The 20,785-nt window shown below is 45.8% G+C and overlaps 1 protein-coding gene across 2 annotated transcripts in view; it reads right to left on the bottom strand.

The window, feature by feature from the left end:
• Positions 1-12,598: 12,598 nt before the first annotated feature.
• Positions 12,599-20,785, bottom strand: part of Prdm8 (PR/SET domain 8) — a 9,239-nt gene continuing 1,052 nt past the window's right edge. Inside the window, exons 2-5 of one of the 2 annotated variants that reach the window (XM_029544966.1) lie at positions 20,492-20,624; positions 18,098-18,318; positions 16,939-17,167; positions 12,599-16,533 (exon numbers count right to left, since the gene is read on the bottom strand). In XM_029544966.1, the coding sequence (XP_029400826.1) occupies positions 14,915-16,533; positions 16,939-17,167; positions 18,098-18,316 (2,067 nt within the window). In that variant the 5' untranslated portion in view covers positions 18,317-18,318; positions 20,492-20,624 and the 3' untranslated portion in view covers positions 12,599-14,914. Of the gene's footprint in view, positions 16,534-16,938; positions 17,168-18,097; positions 18,319-20,491; positions 20,676-20,785 lie in introns of those variants that run through there. The other variant, XM_021210872.2, reaches the window with a different exon arrangement.

Here is a 20,785-nt window from a genome sequence, read left to right as displayed (position 1 = left end):
TGTCTCCATGAGATCCAGCTGTAAGGCATTTTCTCATTAGTGATCAAGGGTAGGAGGGCCCATTGTGGGTGGTGCCATCCCTGGGCTGGTAGTCCTGGGTTCTATAAGAAAGCAAATTGAGCAAGCCAGGGGAAGCAAGCCATTAAGTAACACCCCTTCATGGCCTCTGCATCAGCTCCTGCCTCCAAGCTCCTGCCCCATGTGAGTTCCTGTTCTGACTCCCTTTGGTGATGAACAGCAAAGCAATGTGGAAGTATAAGCTGAATAAACCCTTTCCTCCCCAACTTGCTTTTTGATCATAATGTTTTGTGCAAGAATATAAACCCTGACTAAGACACAGTTTAAAAGGACAGTTCTTACCTCTGACATGAAGTGAATCTGTGTTCTAGATTACTTCTAAAGGAAGCACAATAGGGGCTGGAAAGCTAGCTAAGGGCTACTTTAAGTTAAGGGCAACTGTTACTCTTGTGATGGACTGGCGTTTGATTCTCACTGTACACATGGTGGTTCAAAGCCATCTATAACTCCAGTACCAGGGAATCCAGAACATCCTCCTGACCTTCCCGGACCAGGCACACACGTGATGACATATATGCGGGCAAGACACTCATACACATGAAAGAAACAGATAAACCTAATAATTTTTATATAAAAAGGAAATATACAATAGACAAGAAGGTTAGATTTTCTAGGAGGTAGGTGATTGTAATTTCTCATTCGGGATAAAATAAGGAATGGTACAAAAATATGTTTAAGAATCAACTATTACTGAAGACGATATATTTAGGTTTCTAGGAAGAAAAATGAGATCCTATTTCTTTTGTTCTTTGAAACTGATTTGTAAAACTTGTAAATATAGTCAGAAATGGGGTTTTCCTGGACAGCTGGTACTCCTGTAAGAGCCTATCTTGCCATCGACCAGGGAGGGAGGAGAATTTAAAAATATTTCCCTTTAAAATATTTAAAAGTATGTCACTTATAACTAATTATTTTAAAGCTAAATAATGATACCAACTGACTATCTAAGGTATGTTATAACGTCCTTATTTCCCAGACTTGACATTTTTATTGGAGGCCAATACTATACTATTTGAAAGGACCCGCTAGTGACTCTTTTTGATGCAAAAGAAAATCCATCCAACTATTTGATAACTTAAGCTCCCTGCTTTGCTTATATCAGCTGAAATAAAGCCTGTCAGAAGCCACCCACCTTCTATGGTTAACGAAGGATTGTGACATTCTCAGGATGTACTACAAGCTCCTGAAAGGGAACTCTTTTTTTTTGTTGTTGTTTTGTTTTGTTTTTTGTTTTTTGTTTTTTGTTTTTTCTGAGACAGGGTTTCTCTGTGTAGCCCTGGCTGTCCTGGAACTCACTTTGTAGACAAGGCTGGCCTCGAACTCAGAAATCCGCCTGCCTCTGCCTCCCGAGTGCTGGGATTAAAGGCGTGCACCACCACGCTCGGCTTGGGAAGTCTTTTTAAACCCTCCTTCCTCCCTGGTCTATGGTAAGAAAGGCTCTTAGAGGAGTGTAGCAAGTAATTAACATCGTCCTCCATACTACTTAAAGGTCAGCGCCAGTAAATCAGTTAATAAGCACTTCCTTAGACTTGGGGACAGGAAACAATAAAGGATGCTATATCCAGATAGAAGCCGTGAGGCTAACCTAGCTGAGTGGAACGTGATTGCTGAAGATAAAATTAGCCAGGTCACCTTACTCTTACGGAAAAAGAAATACTTCTGGAAACCTGGCAACCAAGTAAATAGATAGGGACTTCCTCTGCATTCATAAGCTCCTTCAGCTCTGTTCTGAAACATTGCTCCAAGGCAAACACCTCTTCTTTCATGAACACTACTTCTACAAAGAACTCGGGCAGTTACTTAAGAGCAAAAAGGAAAAACAGAACAAGCAAACATGATACTGAAAGGAAGAAAACTTCACACAGTCTAAGTATGTGGTCAGATTGTAAAATTGAAAGCATTTTACAAATCATGTAGTCCCTCTTATTTATTTACTTATTTATCTAGGGGGATGAAGAAATACGTCGAGAGTCATAACTTTTCCAAGTCGACTGTAGTTACCCTACCTGGTTGCCATACTACTTACTGGCTTTCTATAGTGACAACTGTTTTATATTTTTCTGTGTCTTGTCTTACTATTTCAGCTAAATGCCTTTAAGGAAAACTGCTTAGATGTGTCAATCAGCGCAGAGCAGTAGCAGATCCACGGGTGGCTGACACAGACATGGATGACACCAGGCACAAAGGTCCAAATGACATGACAGGCAGGCATGGAGCTTATTCTCTGATTTACAGCACATGCATATTCATTCAGGAACACTTCCCCACCACCCATTTTGTGTTAAAAACCCGAATTACACAGAGATTCGGCCTAATTTCCACTAGGTGGCAATATATCTTTTTTCTTTACAGTTCTGGTTAAATGAAAACATCTTATTGAAACTCCCCTCCCCCTTTGGTGGAACCAACTGAAAATTAAGATTAAAACAATTACAGTTAAGGAAAACTTCACAGAGAAATGCAGGAACCTGGGAATATATGAGGATGTATATTACCAGCATAAAACAAAAATAATAAACTGTGTTCCACATATGTTTGTAACCAGGATTTGCATTAACTCCAAAAGGATCATATTAAATATTTGATAGCAATTTATTAAGTGAAGTAGGGCTATTCTTATTTGATAAAAATTATTGCATATTTTCTTTGTTCTAGTTTTTCCCTTAGTCCTATTGCTTTAATACGTTAGCCCTGGAAACAAATTATAGTGGTATTAAATATATTTCTTATTTCCACGGATCATTTTAATAAACATTTTGGGGGTAAAATCGTATTAAACCCATTATTTTGAAGTTAGGCTTCTTTTAGTCCATTTATACCCACTTAGTAGTATGATGTCTCTGAACAAATAAAACAACCACTGTGTTCGCTGAGGTCTGGTGGGGTTAGTAAGCTCTTTTGCTCTGTGTGCATGCTAGAGCTGCCGTAAGACAAACCGCAGTGGACAGACCAACAGCAACGTGTTTGCTTTCTCGCTGTCCACAGTCTGACAGACCAAGGAGCTCACAGTGTATCTCCAATCTTTCCCTGAGACCTCACTCCTTGACCCATAGATGCCCCCCTTCTCACTGTCTCTCCTTGTGGGCGTCCGTCTGCCAGTGTTCTCTGTATTGCTGTACTTCTTCCTAAAAAAAAACTTCTGTCCTGTGAAGCAGGAGCTAAGCCAGGAACTTCATTTAACCTTAGCAACCCCAGTCATGACCTTCTCTAAATAGACATATTCAAAGTTTTGGGGCATCAGGACCTCAGTGCCTCAGTGCATACATTTGGGGACATACAATTCTTTTTTTTTTCTTTTTAGATTTATTTATTATTTATATGAGTACACCACTGCTCTCTTCAGACACACCAGAAGAAGGCATTGGATCCCATTGCATTGGTTGTGAGCCACCATGTGGTTTCTGGGAATTGAACTCAGGACCTCTGGAAGAACAGTCAGTGCTCTTAACCACTGAGTCATCTTTCCAGCCCTGGGGACAAATAATAGTATAAAACAATAGCAAACTGTATATCCGATCCAGTAACAGGCTGAACTACGAGAATATAGAAGTAGAAATCTAGATGATTAATTGGTGTTCAAGGCACAGGAAACCTAGCTGAGCCCCCAGCACTGAGAAAGCCATAGCTACTGGATGAGACTCTACAAGGACTAATTTACTAAAGCCACACAACCCCTAACAACAATCTGTGAGCAGTTGTCCTTATACCCACAGGTAAGGGTAGTTATTCTTCACCAGTCATCGAGGAAAGGCCTCTTCAGAGCAGAGACCACTGCAGGAAAAAAAAAAACACAGCCAGTGAAATGGCAGATCCGTGGCTCTCCGCCCTAATATGTCTATAACACACTCCCACACTTAATGCTCAGGGAACACTGTGAAAAAGGGGAGCAGAGAGATTGTAAGAGCCAGAGGAGCAGGGTGTTTTCTGTGAGAAGGGGTCTTCTGGTGGCATCAGAAGCTACACTCGTAGTAAAGTCTCACCAACAGGACCACCCAACATGAGCTGAAGAGCAGAGCAGCAATGAACAAGCAAAACAGCCTGGAGGGGCGTGGGGAGGACAGGGACCCACGGGTCCTCCACCTCAAAGAACAACTGGTTACTGAGTAAAGCTGGAGGTGAGAGAGAGGAGGGCCTCTCCAGGGAAGAGCACAGCGATTGGTTATCCCGTGCCACGTGGTTAGCGTTTAAACCATGCACATAAATAGCATTGTATGAGCTCAACAGGTCATAGTTGGGAATCTATATGCGTACGCACGTGTGTGGGCAATAAAATTAGAAAAATAAAAAGGCCGTAGTTTTGAGGGGGAAGGAAGGGAAATGAGGAGGGGTATATGAGAGGGTTTGCAGGAAGGAAAGCGCAAGGGGAATGTTGCAATTAAATGAGAATTAAAAAAACAACCTGGGCTGGTGAGATGGCTCAGTGGGTAAGAGCACCCGACTACTCTTCCAAAGGTCCGGAGTTCAAATCCCAGCAACCACATGGTGGCTCACAACCATCCGTAACAAGATCTGACTCCCTCTTCTGGAGTGTCTGAAGACAGCTACAGTGTACTTACATATAAAAATAAATAAATCTTTAAAAACAAACGAACAAACAAACAAACAAAAAAACAACCTGGGCTGGTGAGATGGCTCAGCGGGTAAGAGTACTGACTGCTCTTCCGAAGGTCCTGAGTTCAAATCCCAACAACCACATGGTGGCTCACAACCACCCGTAATGAGATCTGACGCCCTCTTTCTGGTGGTATCTGAAGTCAGCTACAGTGTACTTATGTATAATAATAAATCTTTGGGCTGGAATAAGCAGGGACTGAGCGAGCAGAGTTGTCCGTAGCGAGCGGGTCCGACTGAAGCCAGCAGAGGTCCTAAAAATTCAATTCCCAACATCCACACGAAGGCTCACAACCATCTGTACAGCTACGGTGTACTCAAATACTTAAATTAGAAAAACAAACAAAAAACAAAAACAACAACAACAATAACAAAAACAACCTAAGAGACCATCTTAGATGTGATCTAACCCACAGAGCTTTTCTGCCCATTAGAACACAGGCCCCAACCCCAGACATTAAACCAATTCTAAAGTCTAGGAAGCGGTGACTTCATCCTTCTTATTTTAAAGGTGACAATCCAGGAGCTTAGAGACCTTACTTCACTCAAGGTCTCACAGCTAGGAAATGGCCAAATAGCCGAAACGGAATTCAATGTTTGATCTCCTGACACATGAGATGATTTTCTTTTTTAATGAGAATTCTGAGTGTTTCTGGAAAACTATAGGAACTTTGAGATGATTTTATACTTATGGCCCGCTGTCAGAGAGTACCTTCCCCTTTATTAGGGTATCCTGACACGTCTAGAGGCCTAGAAAGGCAGAATTCTCCCAGCCATGTTTATACAAAGGATAAGTTCCGGGAACTCAGAGTGAGTTCAAGGACCACGGGCAGCATCCGATCTGATGGGTGCTTGTACATCCTGCACTACGAACTACTTGGTATTGCTAAGATCGTCTACCCTGCCTCCTGAGACACTGCCCGAGCCCTATAAGGCAAGAGAATACAGTAATCCTTAGTACAATGGCAGGTACGAAGTAGCGACCTGCAGTCTTGGCACCAGCGGCAGAAGTGCAAAGGCTTTAGTTAGACCCACTACCCCGTCAGCACGTCTGAAGGTAATTGCTGGCAGAGACAGGGTCACGGGTGGCTGGTGGGTTGGACCTAAGGACAAATCGATAGCTCAAGTGAATCTCAACGCTTCTGCCATTAGCTTTTCAAAAAACCTGGGCTCAAGAGAGTCCCTGGGAACTTGGCGCCAGATCCTGAAAGGGCACACATACAAAACAGCTGTGAAGCAACTTCCGCGAGCCCCAGGCATCAGTGCCTATAGAGTGAAATGGGAATCACTGCGCGGGTGCTGACACATGAACATTAAACATCTGCTTCTGCTTAATTTATAAAGTGCTCTCAGTCTGGAGACATGGCTCAGAGGTTAAAAGCACTCTCTGCTCTTCCAGAGGTTCTGAGTTCAATTCCCAGTAACCACATGGTGGCTTATAACCATCTATGATGAGATCTGGTGCCCTCTTCTGGCCTGCATGCATATGTGCAGGCAAAACATTGTATACATAAGGTTTTTTTTTGTTTGTTGTTTGTTTGTTTGCTTTTCAGTACTTTTACTAGGGGCTTTCTCACATCCTCACACTCTAAAAATACTTTTTAAGTATTTTCTCTTATTTTTGTAGTTGTTTTTGCCTGCTTCTATATATGTGCAGTACTAATACATGCTTGGTGCCCACATAGGCAGCAAAAGATATCCAGAAGAGGCGGTCAGACCCCCTGGAACTGGAGTTTCAGAAGTCTGTGAGCAGCCTTGCAGGCGCTGGGAATTAAATCCAGGTGCTCTGAAAGAACACCCTGGGCTCTTAACACCTGAGCCATCTCTCCAGTCCCATTCTCATAAGTTTTATTTACAGAATCACCTTGGGCTTTAGTGGTAAGGAAAGCGCCAACTGTGGTCATCTGAAATGCAGATAGAACAGTGCTGAAGAATTAGAAATGTGTACTTAACAACAACAGAAACACCCCACATTCTGTCTCAGGGACAGAGCCCTTTTCTAAGGTGGCAGCTCTGGCATTTCTAGCAACAGTAGGGCTGGTTTTAACCTCTTTTGCAATTTTAGCTAAGGGCGGATACAACTACTGGCTAAGGTTCCTGGTCAGCTGCTGAAAAATACATGGTTCTGGCTCCCCCGAGAGTCTCATCGGTTCTCTGTTCTTGCCCGTAGGCTCTGCATCTTTAAGTTAACAGTGACTTAGAAGAAATCTCTTCCTGTAGGACATCTACAAAGTCCTTTGGATTCTGGTTTTGTTCCTTTGTTCGAGTAGCTGCTAATGCCTATTACTGTTCAAAATGAAAATTCTCGAGTTGGTAAAATGGCTCAAGGAGTAAAGGTGCTTGCAACCAAGCCTGCTGCCCTGAGTTTTATCCTCAGTATCCACATGGTGGAGGGAAAGAACCCTGACATAGACACACATACACACGCGCACACACACACACACACACACACACACACACACACACACACGCACACGCACACAGTACACATGTACCTCCCACTCTAAATTAATGAACACAATAATAATGAAGATTGAAGATGAGAATTATTAGGAATGTGAATCTTGTGGAGATAGCCTTTATTTTCAGTTGTCACTGTATGGTGTCCATGGGACTGTGATGTCATATCTGTACCTTTACTTGATTTTCTAGTTGACTGTATCCTGCATCCTTGAGGAGACTTCTACAAAAAGGTGACAGGCACTCAGAAACAAGGCACCATTGAGCTTTAGATTTCCCCTCCCTCCTAGTAGAGTGTTGCATGCCTGTCAGCTCAGCAATTGTGGAGATGAAGCGAGAGTTTTGAGTTCCCAGAACTCCCATGAAGGTGCAGTATCAACACACCAGCCATAATAATAGTAATAAAACAAATGTATTTGAAAGGAACCCTTCCCTTGTTCTCCTGGAGAGAAGCTGGTGGGTTTATGTAGATGCAGGAAATCCCGCCCCTCTACATTTGAGTTGTTAAAAGTCAATGCATTTTGAATATTTAAAGAATTTGAGAAGCTCATAAGTGAGCTGATGGCAGCCATATATAACCTGATGCAACTTGTTTTATCATGCTGTTCTTTCCTAGGTGTAGGATTCTGAGTTTTGAAAGCTACCTTTTCTAAATGTTTCTCCTGGATTTAGATTTAGGCATGTTTGGAGGCTTAATAATCCAGAGCCTCAAAATCAAATACCTCTGATGTGGAAGCATTATCACCCTGGGTGGAGAGGTACCTCCACCCACCAATGCTTCACTTTTATGTAGATGTTCCAAAATTAGAAATTAAATGGAGGTGGGGGAAAAGAAAGGCCATTTTTTAAAAAGTCTAATATAAGTTGAAACTTTTATCTTGACTATTAACAGCACTGGTGGGGAGTTTAGATGCTACCACTTTGCTTGAGGGAGGAAAAGGAGGAAGGGGGATTTTTTTTTTAAGAAGCCTAGTGATGTGAGCAACGGAAGGTGGGGGGTTGGAGATGGAATCCAGTTAGCAGATTAAACATCCCGGGAGATCAGCTTTCACATACTCAGTATTTATCCCTGCCTGGCCTCCTTTCTAAAGCCGGTAGTTAACTTGCACTCTCCTTGAGAGCACGGAGTGGAAACATTAATTGCCCTCCCGGAATGGAATGCTACCTTTAATCTTCCTGGGCCGGCTCTGGAGTCATACTCACCCCCTTTGAGCCTAGAGGAGAAACTAAGACTTTTCCATCTGTGACTTCCCTGGATTTCCAGGCTGGGTGTCGCTGTTTGACCACATTTGTCTTTCTTAAAGCTCCAGGGGAAAACTCTTGCCTGAGAGGAAAACAGATCTTAACTTACTTTATTTGAGAGAAAAGAAGTCATCAAGTACTTTTGCAATAATAATAATAATAATTAATAATAATAATAATTTAAAACTTCACTAGGAAAAAAAAAACAGGAAAGATTACTTGAGTTGCACAAGCAATTTCCAATTTTGTAATACTGGCACAGCTGCCCAGAGATGACCTCAGAGAGAAGGTGTAGCTCTGGGGCAATAGCCCAGATTTCAACCCTGGAAGCAGTCCACACAGAGCACACTCCCACCCCCACCAAGGACAGAAGTGACGTGTGCATTTCTCTTCTGAAACCTGGGAAATGGGCACAGGGATGGCATTTAGAGTTGATGGCTGAGCATTTGGGGAAGAAGTGGAGAAACAAAGAACTAACAGTTACTTTAAGTTATTTATTATTATTATTATTTACAAACTTTGTATGCCTATATCTCTTTTTTTTATTAGATATTTTCTTTATTTACATTTCAAATGCTATCTGGAAAGTTCCCTATACCCTCCCCCCACCCCTGCTCCCCTACCCACCCACTCCCACTACTTGGCCCAGGCCTTGCCTTGTGCTGGGTCATATAAAGTTTGCAAGACCAAGAGGCCTCTCTTCCCAATGATGGCCGATTAGGCCATCTTCTGCTACATATGCAGCTAGAGACACAAGCTCAGGGGGTACTGGTTAGTTCATATTGTTGTTCCACCTANANGGTTGNAGCCCCCTTCAGNTCCTTGGGTANTTTCTCTAGCTCCTCCATTGGGGNNCCTGTGNTCNATCCAATAGCTGNCTGTGAGCATCCACTTCTGTGTTTGCCAGGCACTGGCATAGCCTCACAAGAGGCCGCAATATCAGGATCCCTTCAGCAGAATCTTGCTGGCATGAGCATTAGTATCTAGGTTTGGTGGCTGATGATGGGATGGATCCCTGGATCCTCTGGATAGTTCATCCTTTCATCTTAGCTCTAAATTTTGTCTCTGTACCTATATCCTTTCATGGGTATATTATTTACAAACTTTGTATGCCTATATCTCTTATTTTACAAAAAAAAAAAGAAGTCTTACTATCTCAATTAAGTTTCTGTTCCCCCAAAGAACACACAGAAAAGGAAGACATGATAGGTGTTTTCAGGTCTCCATTTTTAAAGGTAATTATGATAAATATGGAGTCCTGTAGCTCAAAGCACACCTTTAAATACTGAAAAGTTGAAGCCAAAGCCAGGGGCTCCTTTGCACACATCAGCTCAGGGGGCCTCATGATCAGGGGGACACTGGCTCTCGAAAACTGAGTACAGCAGGCCTTCCCAAGAAAGGTGCCCTGTGTCACACAGCACAAGGAAGAGAAACAATCTGCTTTTCTAGGTTCTGATCTCTCTATCTGTGACAGGATAAATTACAGTTTGGATTCTTTTCATGATCCTTTTTATCTTTATAATCACGGTGGCTTATCATTTTTATAAGTACCTGACTTTAGTCTCCTTGTAACTAAGGCAGCTAAAACTATGTGCAAATAAATGAACCCGAACTTGTCTTGATTTGTCACACATTCCCTCCTCTCCCCCCAATCCCCCTCTCCCCCCCCATCCCCAGTGGCTCTCTCTCATAGGCTTCAGATGCTAGGAGAGGTCTTATAAATGGTTACAAGTGTACCTCCAAAGTCAACTAGTGATCACTTTCACCCATGGTTAAAAATGAGCAAAGACCATTAGAGAAAGTTAAGGCCACAAAAGACTCCTCATAGAGGTAAGAGGGTAGGGCATCTTAATCAACTCAGGACAGTAAATAAGGAGAGAATGAAAGTCTACCCTGGAGGGGCTGGAGAGATGGCTCAGCAGTTAAGAGCACTGACTGTTCTTCCAGAGGTCCTGAGTTCAATTCCCAGCAACCACATGGTGGCTTACACCCATCTATAATGGAATTTGATGCCCTCTTCTGGTGTATCTGAAGACAGCTACAGTGTACTCATCATATATAGGAAATAAATAAATAAAATCTAAAAAAAAAAAAAAGATATTACTATAGGTGAGTTCACAGGTGGTATTACTCACATTCTAGACAGAAAACATGAACAGCTAGGCCACAAGCTTTGGAGCATATCTACTGACTTATGACCACTATTATTTATATTCTACCCAACTAAATACCCACTTCTCTGTTCCAGAGTGACAGCCATGCTAACCATGCTGAGCCATGAGGGAATGGGCTCCTTAGTTCCCATCCACTTGGGTAGGTTACGAGGATTTAACTAAGCCAATATAGGAAGAATATGTAAAATACTGCCTACCTGTTGCATACTCAAATATGTATTAAAATGTCTATTCAGCTTGTATATATACTAAACACACGTGTTTGTATATAGGTGAACATGTGTGCAAACTTACATTCCTGTATACATACAACTTGGAAGAGGAACTGTGTGTGTGATGTGTGTGTGTTTTGGACAGTCCATCTCTTCCAATGCCAGGAATTTGCAGTGTAATCTTCATACGGAACTACTACTAGTGCCAGTTGCCTGAAGGGCAGAGCTTCCAAGGAGATTTTCCTTATAAAACTGGGACGGAAAACCTCCACAGCCGCTTAGGAGACCGAAAGACAGAAAGGTCATCAGAGTGAGGGGATTAGGACTTAAGAGACCAGGGCATACTATAGAATCAGCTCTATTAATTCCAGAACCTGAGCTTGAGCCACCCAGGAAGAAAGAAGGGAAGTCTACCCTCCCCACACCCCTGCAGCGGTGCCGGCCTTCCAGCCGCCGCCGCCGGGGGGCTGGGCTTAGGGCTCTGCCAGATCCGTGGGGCCCCTGTTCAGCCTTGAAACTCACAGCACGCCTTCACTGCTCCCTGAGAATCATTCTCCACCTGAGAAACAGAATGGGAGGAAGAGCTGGACTCCCTCTCCCACCCACCCCCGCCCGCCCCCAGGTGAGGGGGGTCTCAGGGCCTTCAGTTCTCAGATTCGCCCAATTAGAGGTAAGGTTCACTGGCAAAAAACGCCTCAATGACTGAAGCTATCAGGGACAAGTTTAACAGGGAACAGGAAGCCACAGTTCAGAGATCCTATGCAGGATCCATCACTCAATTTGGATACCGCCTGTGTTTGCAACTAGTTCCTGCCCTACTGAGACTGCCACACTCCAGGCTTCGGGAGTACACGGGCTACCAGCTCAAGGCTGCTAGGACTTGATAACTTTCCCAGATAAGATTTCGTTTTGGACTTAACTCTCCAGCGCTGTACATTCCAGCAGATACACATGCGTCCCTTCATGCCCCTTCCCTGTTCTGCAGGCCTGTGGGTGCACGCTGCACCCCATAAAGACACCCTGTAACATATGGGCTCCTCCATGCGCAAATGTCTGGAGAAGGAGACCCCAGATGCCAGATCACTTCCCGGGCATGATTCCAGCGACAGGGATAAAACAAATGCTGGGACGCAACTGGCTGACTTTGTGACCTGCTTTTCCGGCAGGACACTCAAAGCTCAGGCCACCTGCGTGGCCTGGAAGCTTGGGACACCTGGCATGAAATTTGTGGAACCAGCTTGCCGCGGAGCCCCGTGACCTGGTTTCCTCCGCAGCTGCGTGCAGGCATTAACACCGCTTCAGCCAATGACCTCAGCAAGGGGAGATTTGGAATTCTAGAAGCTCTCTTCTGGGAAAGGATCGCTGTGTATCTGACAGTGCCCCGTTAAAGGAAAACTTTACCGAGTTTGCCTTGGCTAATGGTAAAACTAGTTTTGGGCATCCTTCCCCTACTACTCCCGCCAAAAGGGTCTGTGCACAGAACGATCCGTATAGCCAACCCCGGAACTACCGTATCTGCCTACCTGGATCGCCTAGGAGATAGCTCATCATTGGGAGGCCTTCTGCTTGATGGCATGTGTAAGATAATAACCAAACCAAAGGGAATAGTGAAGGAACTAGCTTTTCTGCGCGTGCCCTTCGGAAACCTCTTTCCAGGAGCAGTATTCGCTAAACTTTTTCCAGACAATTCATTTCTGTCTGAATCCCCACTGATAATGAAGCTGTTTAAGTGAAAGTTGAAGTTCTGGAAGGATCGGATAGAATAGGAAAGCAAATTCAAGTATTTTTTTTTTCTTAAAGGTAATTCCCAAGATGGCCTGTGCTTGCTCATTTTTAATAGATTTTTGTTCCAGTAATACAGTGGCATCCCAAGCATAGAGAGTTTAATCAGTCGGACACTGTGGTTTAAGCAACACCTAAGGACTGTCTTCTCTTCACACCTAAGTATCATCCCATGTTCCTGCTGGTCAGTTTTCCTCACAACTAATCTTGGCCTTTTTCTAGAAATCTCTCCTTAGGTCCAGTTATTTGTTTCACTGGCTGGGGTGGGGGGAAGAAACAAAAACTCTCTTCTGAGCTAGAAGTAATTTGAAGACACTGGAATGTGCTTCACTGGTTTTATAGATAACATAAATAATCCACAGGTACAGCAAATGATGTGAACAACAACACCAGCCAACCTTAGCAGAGGCAAAACCAGTAAATTTTGAACCATCCTTTCTTTACTTACACCTGCAGCAGGTTGAGTGTAAAATAATCAGACTATGTATGGAAACTGAAAGCAGGCGTCAAAGGATTATAGTACCAAAATAGTATTCGAATGACTCCAAGGTAGACAGACAGCTTTTTCACCAAACGTGGTCATATTTCCTGAATAAATTTAACACCCCTACAACAGGGTCCCTATTCTAAATGAAACTTGCTGTCTGGTGGCCTCAAAACAACAAAGGCTTCATACCCCTTTAGGGAAAGTTCTTGAAAAGCCTTGAGATGAAGACACTAGACTGTGAAGTTCCCACTAGAGATCTCTCCACAAGCATCTTTCATTCAAAAGGGGGAAATCAACAGAAAGGGAGGGGTTAGAGTTCCATCTGGAGAGAGAGAGAGAGAGAGAGAGAGAGAGAGAGAGAGATTGTGTGTGTGTGTGTGTGTGTGTGTGTGTGTGTGTGTGTGTGTTGGTGGGGGTGAGGTTGCTGCCTAAGAAGTCTCATTGGTCATTTGGTTTTTAGTGTGGAGGCTTCAGTGTACACCAGACACAAACATGATGTTCTCTAAGAACTGAAGAGAGAAGCCAAGATGGCAGCGACTTTTTGTAAAGAACCAGTTGGTTCCTCAGTACCTTTTTCTCGGGATCACTCCCAGATAGACATGTGTGACACCGAGGCCTTTGATACACCATCAGCAAACCTCAGTCTTTCAAATTGTATTATTTGACAGATTCTCTACGGTGTCTTTAATGGATGATAGAAAGCTTAAAGTTCTAGACTGTGGGGCATCCCTTGGAGAAGTATTACTACTAGATCCTAATGTGCACTTTAAAAAAATGCAGATTGGTCACGTATGTGGAGATGCATTCTTTTCCTTCTGGAAGAGACACCTACAACATCCTAACAGGATACCTGTATGGTGATTACTGCTCCTAAGTGATTTGTCCTTGGTCATTAAACCCAACACCTTTCAGATAAAGAATCTTCAAGTGACCCTTAGGCTCAAAACTGGCTTGTAGTTAATACCTGCAGAGGAGGCTGTGGTCTCTTTGCTTCTTTTCAAGGAGTCTATGAAAATGCATCAACTACCCAAAGTATTATACTGACCTAAAAATATTTTTGTAAACTTTCCAAATATTTGCTTTGAGGAAAATAGTTATTTATTGTCAAAGCATCCAACATACCTGGATAAACTATAACGTTTAATAAATCTTTTAGGGATAAAAGAAACACATAACTATTCAGACTCCATGTCACTGGCACAAAATTACACTTTGTATTAAAAGGGAATACATATTTACATCATTGATGACATTCTTCACTGAAGTCCGTAATCATTTCATGATACATGCACTTCCCCCTGGAAACATAAGCTGAATGGTGCCCCCCTTTTTATCCATTTTGTTTCTTTTTGTAAGAACACAGCTGTCATCAAGAAATGCAGACCGCATCTCCTCTTCCTCCATTACTTTATATCTAAAATAAACTTTGTCCTTACATATAATTATTACATCTAAACCATAAGTGCTTAATAATTTAAGTAGAAACGTATGACAAATGCATCAATATGTTGCAATATATGACATTTTTTTAAAAATGTACTTTTGTTTTTGGGAAAGTGAAAATTCGTGCATTCAAAAGAAAACCCCGCTCAAACAACCCACCCAATCCAAAATCCACCATCCTGTGTGTGTGTGTGCGCGCGCACACGTGCGTGCGTCCGGGTGTGTGTGTGTGTGTGTGTGTGAGTGAAATTAAATATTTGGATGATGAGGCTCCTGGCGAGGGGAGGGACCTGTGTGTGCGCGTGTTTGGTTGCAGTGTTTGGGGGCATAAGGTAGTGCTGGACGTCCTCCTCGCGTGTCTGCTCCTGCAGGTGGCTTGACTGTGCGTGCACACGCGTGGAAAGCCGTTGTCTTTTACGCATCAATTAATTATGCGAGGTCATGTGCCGGGACAGGTGGTGACGCTCCCTGAAGGACTCGTTGCAAATGGGGCACTTGAGTTTCTCCTCCCGCCGCCGCTTCACCAGGGGCTCCATGGCGTACTCCTTTTTGTGGTGAGACCGCATGTGGTACACCAGGTCGGAGGTCATGCGGAAGGAGGCGTTGCACTTGGCGCACCAGTTCTGCGCGGGCAGACACAGCGAAGTGAAGGAGGGCGGCAGCAGGGTGAGGGCCGAGGGCAGTTGCAGCTGCAGGGGCCCCGCGGCCGCGGCCGCCGCCGCTGCCGCCGCAGCGGAGCTCTTGGGCCAGAAGGCGGTGGCGTAGAGGAAGGGGCTCTGCTTGGGCAAGCCACCGCCACCGCCGCTCGCCAGGGGCCCGCAGGCTCCGTTCAGGTCCGCGGCCCCCTGCAGCTTCACAGCCAGCGGATCGGCGGCGGCCGGGTAGAGTCTGGTGGGACCCACGCCGTCTCCCGGGTGACACGGCTCGAGAGCGCCCAGCTTCTGGCCGAGGACCAGCGGGGACAGCTGCGAGAAGGAGCGCGCAGGCTGCGAGAAGGCGCTCTTCCGCTCGTCCGATGCGGCCGCCTGGCCGCCCCCTGAGCCCCCCGCCGTCCCCGCGGTCCCCGCGCCGCCGCCGCCGCCTAGCTGCGACACCGAGGTGAAGGCGCTGCCTCGCGCGGGGCTCCCGCCCTCCAGCCGTCCGGGCAGAGCGCCTCCCGGACGCGGGGCCAGCAGCTTTTCGGGGGCCCCTGGCGACCCAGCCGCGGGGGTGGACGAGCCGTTGCTGCCGCCGCCGGCGACACCGCCTCCCGCGTCGGGGTCCTCGGCCGGGCCCCCTGCGCCGTCTGTCGCCGCCGCCTCCTCCTGCAAGCCCACCGCGCGGCCCGCCTTCTTCACCTCCACGAAGGCGCTGCGCTTCGCCTCGCCGGTCTCCGGGCTGGGCGGCGCGAAAAGCCGGCCGTTCTCCTCCAGGCCGAAGTAGCTGCCGGCGGCGCGGTACTGCTGCGGCGTGCACACCAACTCCTCCTTGGAGGTCGCCAGCGGTCTCTCGGAGAAGCGCGCACGGCCGCCCGCCAGCCCCGCGCCGCCGCCCTCCGCGGCGGTCTCCTCCGGGAACCGCCTCTTGCCTTTGCAGCCGCCGGTGGGCACGCCGTCGGAACTCAGCTCCGCCTCCTGGTGGCCGCTGCCGCCACCGCCGACGCCCGGGGCTGCTGCGCAACTACTGCTTCCCCTGGAGTTTTCCAGTTCCCGAGCCAGGTTGTGGAAGTCCGTGGATGGCTTGGCGCTACCGGCACCCGCGGAGCCCGGCGGGTTGCTCGCCTCCGGGGATGACGTGGGGTAGTGGTGTATGGGGCCGGCTTTGCAGAACTTGGGGCCCGGGATCAAAGGCGCCTCCTGTTGCTGCTGCTGTTGCTGCTGCTGTTGCTCTTTAGCACCACCACCGCCGCCGTGGTCCTTAGTGCCCACGCTGCCCCCTCGCTCGTCTTGGGGATTCGCATCAGTGCTGTGAAGTCTCTTGGGGCAGCGGAATCGCAGATGTGCCACATAGGGGAACTCAAACTGGAAACGTTGGCTGCATTCCAGGCATGTGTAAGGAGACGACCCTGCTTAGTGAGCAAACACACACACACACACACACACACACACACACACACACACACACACACACACACGGTTAGTTAGCATCGTCCCTAGGCCACTTAGCCATCCTCCCCATAACAAATCCACTTTATCTTTCCGGGCTGAGTGCCCCCCCCCAAAGAATACACTATCTTATTTGGCGCAACTTTCTTTCTTGATTTGTGCATTTACCAAGTCAAACGCTCCCCCAACTTTCCCTTCCCCTTCTGTCCTAGTTCCATTTGGGACAACACCTCAGAAGCTTCGTCTACCCTATGATGTGCCTAAGATAAGCAAGGTGAGCCCAGGCACCCGTGTTAGTCCCTGTTGGTCCTTGCACTTCTCCCCAGCTAGCAAAGGACCCACACGCAGGTTGCGAGCCAACTTACCGTTCATTTTGTGAGCTCTAGACGGGCAGAGCAAGAGCAACTCAGTCAGTTCTTTCCCGTACCAAACTAGTAACTCTTCATCTTTGGCAATCCTGCGGAGAGAGCGGTAGAACAGCTGTCCGTTTTTTATATAAGCTTCGAGATTCTGCTCTTCCTTATCTCGGGCTGATTGGACCAGCCGCAGCCACATGAGACCTTCTGAGGAACCATTTGCCGCGGAAGTGTCTACCTACAGTATTTAAGAAAAACAAGAAGGGGGGATCCACATGAAAGACAGAAACCAAAGGAACCAGGGATATTTCTTCTGTTTGGCTTTTGTTCTTTCCAAACAAATATCTGAAACCAAGTTTGCAAAAGTTGACCAAAGTCGGACTGCATCCCTGCGTTTGTGGTCAATGGGCACAATGGCCATCCTTTGCAATATTGAGTCAGTCTTATAGCCTCTTTAGGATTTCCTTTTCAGTTACCTCACATGACAAAAGGAGAGGAAATTTCCTGTGTTTCAGAAGTAAAAGGCAAGTTCAGATCTTAGAAATGATTCTTCCTAACTGTGACATGAAGGGCCAACAGCTTTACTTCATGAAGAAAGACTAGGAACTCTGGGGTGGGGAAACTGGGAGCAACATTTAGCATGTAAATACATAAAATAATTAATAATAAAAAGAAAGACTAGGAAGAAAGAGGCCTGTTACAAACACTAACGTGGATTATAGACGCTTTGCTGCCAAAACAATGAACATTTTTATTTAAATACAAACTCTGAACACTAGCTAATGTTAACTAAAGAAAGCAATAATCAGGCGGTGGGAAGACATCCCAGGTTACAAAATAAATAAACTCAATACTTGTAAAAGTTCTCCCAAGGACTACTTAATATGTAGATAGCCCCAGTACTAACAAAGTCTCCTTAGCAATTTAGGAGGTCCTAATCCGTGGAACCCAGGACTGGAGCACCAGATTCAGGCAACCTTGGCATCGTCTTTTTCTTTTTCTCAGTAAAATCGCTTGATGATTTGAATCTAGTTTTTCTTTTCTAATTTTTGTTGTGCTCGCTCTGCTCTGACTGCTCAGATGACTACATTCTCCTTAGGATAGCTCCTTCCTCACTCCCAACAGGAAATGACCCTCAGATACCTCCATCACACTTGCTGAGACTCACCCGGAAGATGTAAGGTACTGTTCTCTTGTCTGTGGACTTGAGGGCTACGAAGGCTATGCTGTCATACAGGGAAGTATGGCTCAGAACACAGGGGCCGAATATGGCATTCTCTGGGATGTCGCAGGTTGTATATACACTGGTAAAAATGTCTGTCAGACACTGTTGGACAGCCTTGGCATCTCCATCCCAGACGCCTCTCTGGATGCCCGAATCCTCCATCACTGGAGACAGATAGATACCCAGGACGAGAAGAGAGTTGTTATTGCCTTTTCTGCTACAAACCTCGGCAAAGCGTTTCCGCTACCAGACATATTTTCTTTGCACTTGCTGACTTTTTTACATAGCTCCTACTTTAAAAATAAAGCAGATCAATCTGGCATGTTTTAAAGATGCCAACTTCGAAGTATTATTCCTTCCTTTTAAATAACTGGAACAGGAAGCACGAGAGCACACTTCCTGCTTTCGAAAAAGAAAATAGAGAGCCTGTGAGGACTGGAGCAGTCTGTGTCTGTTACCTTGGGACTTACAGAGTGGGGCATTGGGGCGAAGGTGGGACTTTTGTAGGTTTGTTTGCTTTCATTTGTTTTAAAACCAGCATATGCAGATATTCTGACTGCATAACCCCCCCCCAAAAAAAACTTTTAATCTTTGAGGGACAGTACTGTCCCATGTACTGAACGCAGTGTCTCGGTGTGGTTTCTTCTTTTCTTCTAATGAGAGGAGCAGCCTTAGCTAGCAGGCGGGGACCACGGAGCATGGCGAATGGATTTCAAGTGGAGTGTCAGGGCCACTAATTCTATGTCAGCTAACCTTTCTTTGCAGCCTACAAGAAGGGATGCATGTCTGCTCATTACCATAATCCAGCACTGTCCCTCCGAGGCTTTAATTAAAAGCAGCAAGCAGAGGTAATTATTTTTTCTCGACATGCTTATTTATGGATGAGGTTGAATCCCAGTTACCTTGTTATACAAGAGGGTGGATTGAGTCGCCTGTGGCCCATGAAGCGAGCAGGTATGGGGCAGGCTTGAAGTGTCCCCTGTCTGAAATTCTGTGTGTAATGACTGGTGAATTCTCACTTCCCTGGATACCACCCTGTTTGGGCAAGAAGGGGTCAGCCCTGCTTGAATGGTCCTCAGTGGGCCCTCCAGCTGTTTAATCCACAGCAATTTAGAAGTAATGCCCCAGTGGCGGGCTCCCTATTAAGCTGTCATACAGGGATCGTTTCCTTCCTCAGCCACTGGACACCCCCTGCAATACTTAGCACTTAAAGAAAGCAATCATTTAAGATATTTAAACTAGGCCCTAGTTACCGTGTCATTTTTCTTGGGGAATCTAACAATTGCTCTAAGTTGGTTTTTCCCTAGCAGTTTCACCAGTGACAGTGATGTCTCTGTATTTATATACCTTAAGTGGCAGCGGGGAAAACCGATCTTACTCTTTACTTGTTCAGCTAGATTCTCATTAAAGAACAATATAGGCGATGTGTATTTTGTTTAAATCAACATCCACTAGACAATTGTCATACAAACCTAAGAAAATGCAATGCCTGTAACTTCAGCCAGCCTCTTTCCTATTCGTTCTCCCATATGCCCCAAATGGCAAGTATATTTTCCAGACAGTGGGAATAAGAAAAATAGCCACAAAATTGAAAGTTTATGATACTACTTTCTCTTTCTGCACTCGTCCTGTCCCCCTCTGATTTCCTATTGCAAATCAAATACGTTGCAGAGTACAGGTTCTCTCAGCTCCCTTTCGTATAAACCCGCTTTCTCTTCTCAGTTGCCTACATTTCAACGGTTTGTACCTTGATATCTGCCTCCCTTTTGAAAGTATTCTTCGCAGAAGCTTTTTATTGTGACAGGAGATCGCCCTCCACTTTGGCAACAGCAGGGACTCAGTCATTAAAATGCAGTTCTATCTAACAATACAGCGAAAAGGTCCCACAGCCGGGCTAATAGCGGTCCATGCTGCCTCGGTGGCCGCCTCGACGCAAATCAGCCACAATAGCGATAGGCAGGAACCCGGGCTTTAGTATCTAGCCTTTCACAGTCCTACACCCATTCCTAGGCCCGGGTTCTCTTCCTCCGCAGATCCTCCTGGGAAACCCAGAGCCAGCTGGGCTCGCTGAAAGCCGGTCGCTACTGCCGGATGCTCTCCTTCCACTCCAGGCTGGCATTGTCTGGCAGCCGCGAGCTCACCAGTCCCTAGCTTCTCCAGAAAAGTGCTCCCACCCGCTCCTCCCTTTGTATAATCTTATTGGCAGTGGAGATAATGTTCAGCATCGTTTCCCTCCTATCGTCTAGATAACGAGGAAAAGGGGGACAATTTTTTCACTCCTTGTACTCAGCCTGTCCTCTTCCCATCCCCCTCCCAGGTCAACGCAAATAGACTTACCAGAAATAAGGTCAGGACCGAGTCGCCCAAATAAGGCCACCTGGAACCGACGGGGTATAAGCCAGTGTTCCTTTCTGCCTATTACATTAGTGTATCTCCATGTCAAGAGGTGTCGGTGTCAGTCTTGTGGGTTCTGTCCAAAGAGAGAAGAGAGATGCAGATAGATTAGGAGAGAGAGAGAGAGAAAGAGAGAGAGAGAGAGAGAGAGAGAGAGAGAGAGGAGACAAAAGTTGGATGCTCCAGCAAAAGTGGAGGCTGAGCAGACACACACTTTTTGTTTGCTGCACATAATCT

Source organism: Mus pahari, chromosome 13 (genome assembly GCF_900095145.1).
Source record: "Mus pahari chromosome 13, PAHARI_EIJ_v1.1, whole genome shotgun sequence".
Taxonomy (NCBI): domain Eukaryota; kingdom Metazoa; phylum Chordata; class Mammalia; order Rodentia; family Muridae; genus Mus; species Mus pahari.
This window is presented reverse-complemented; position numbering and strand designations above follow the sequence as displayed.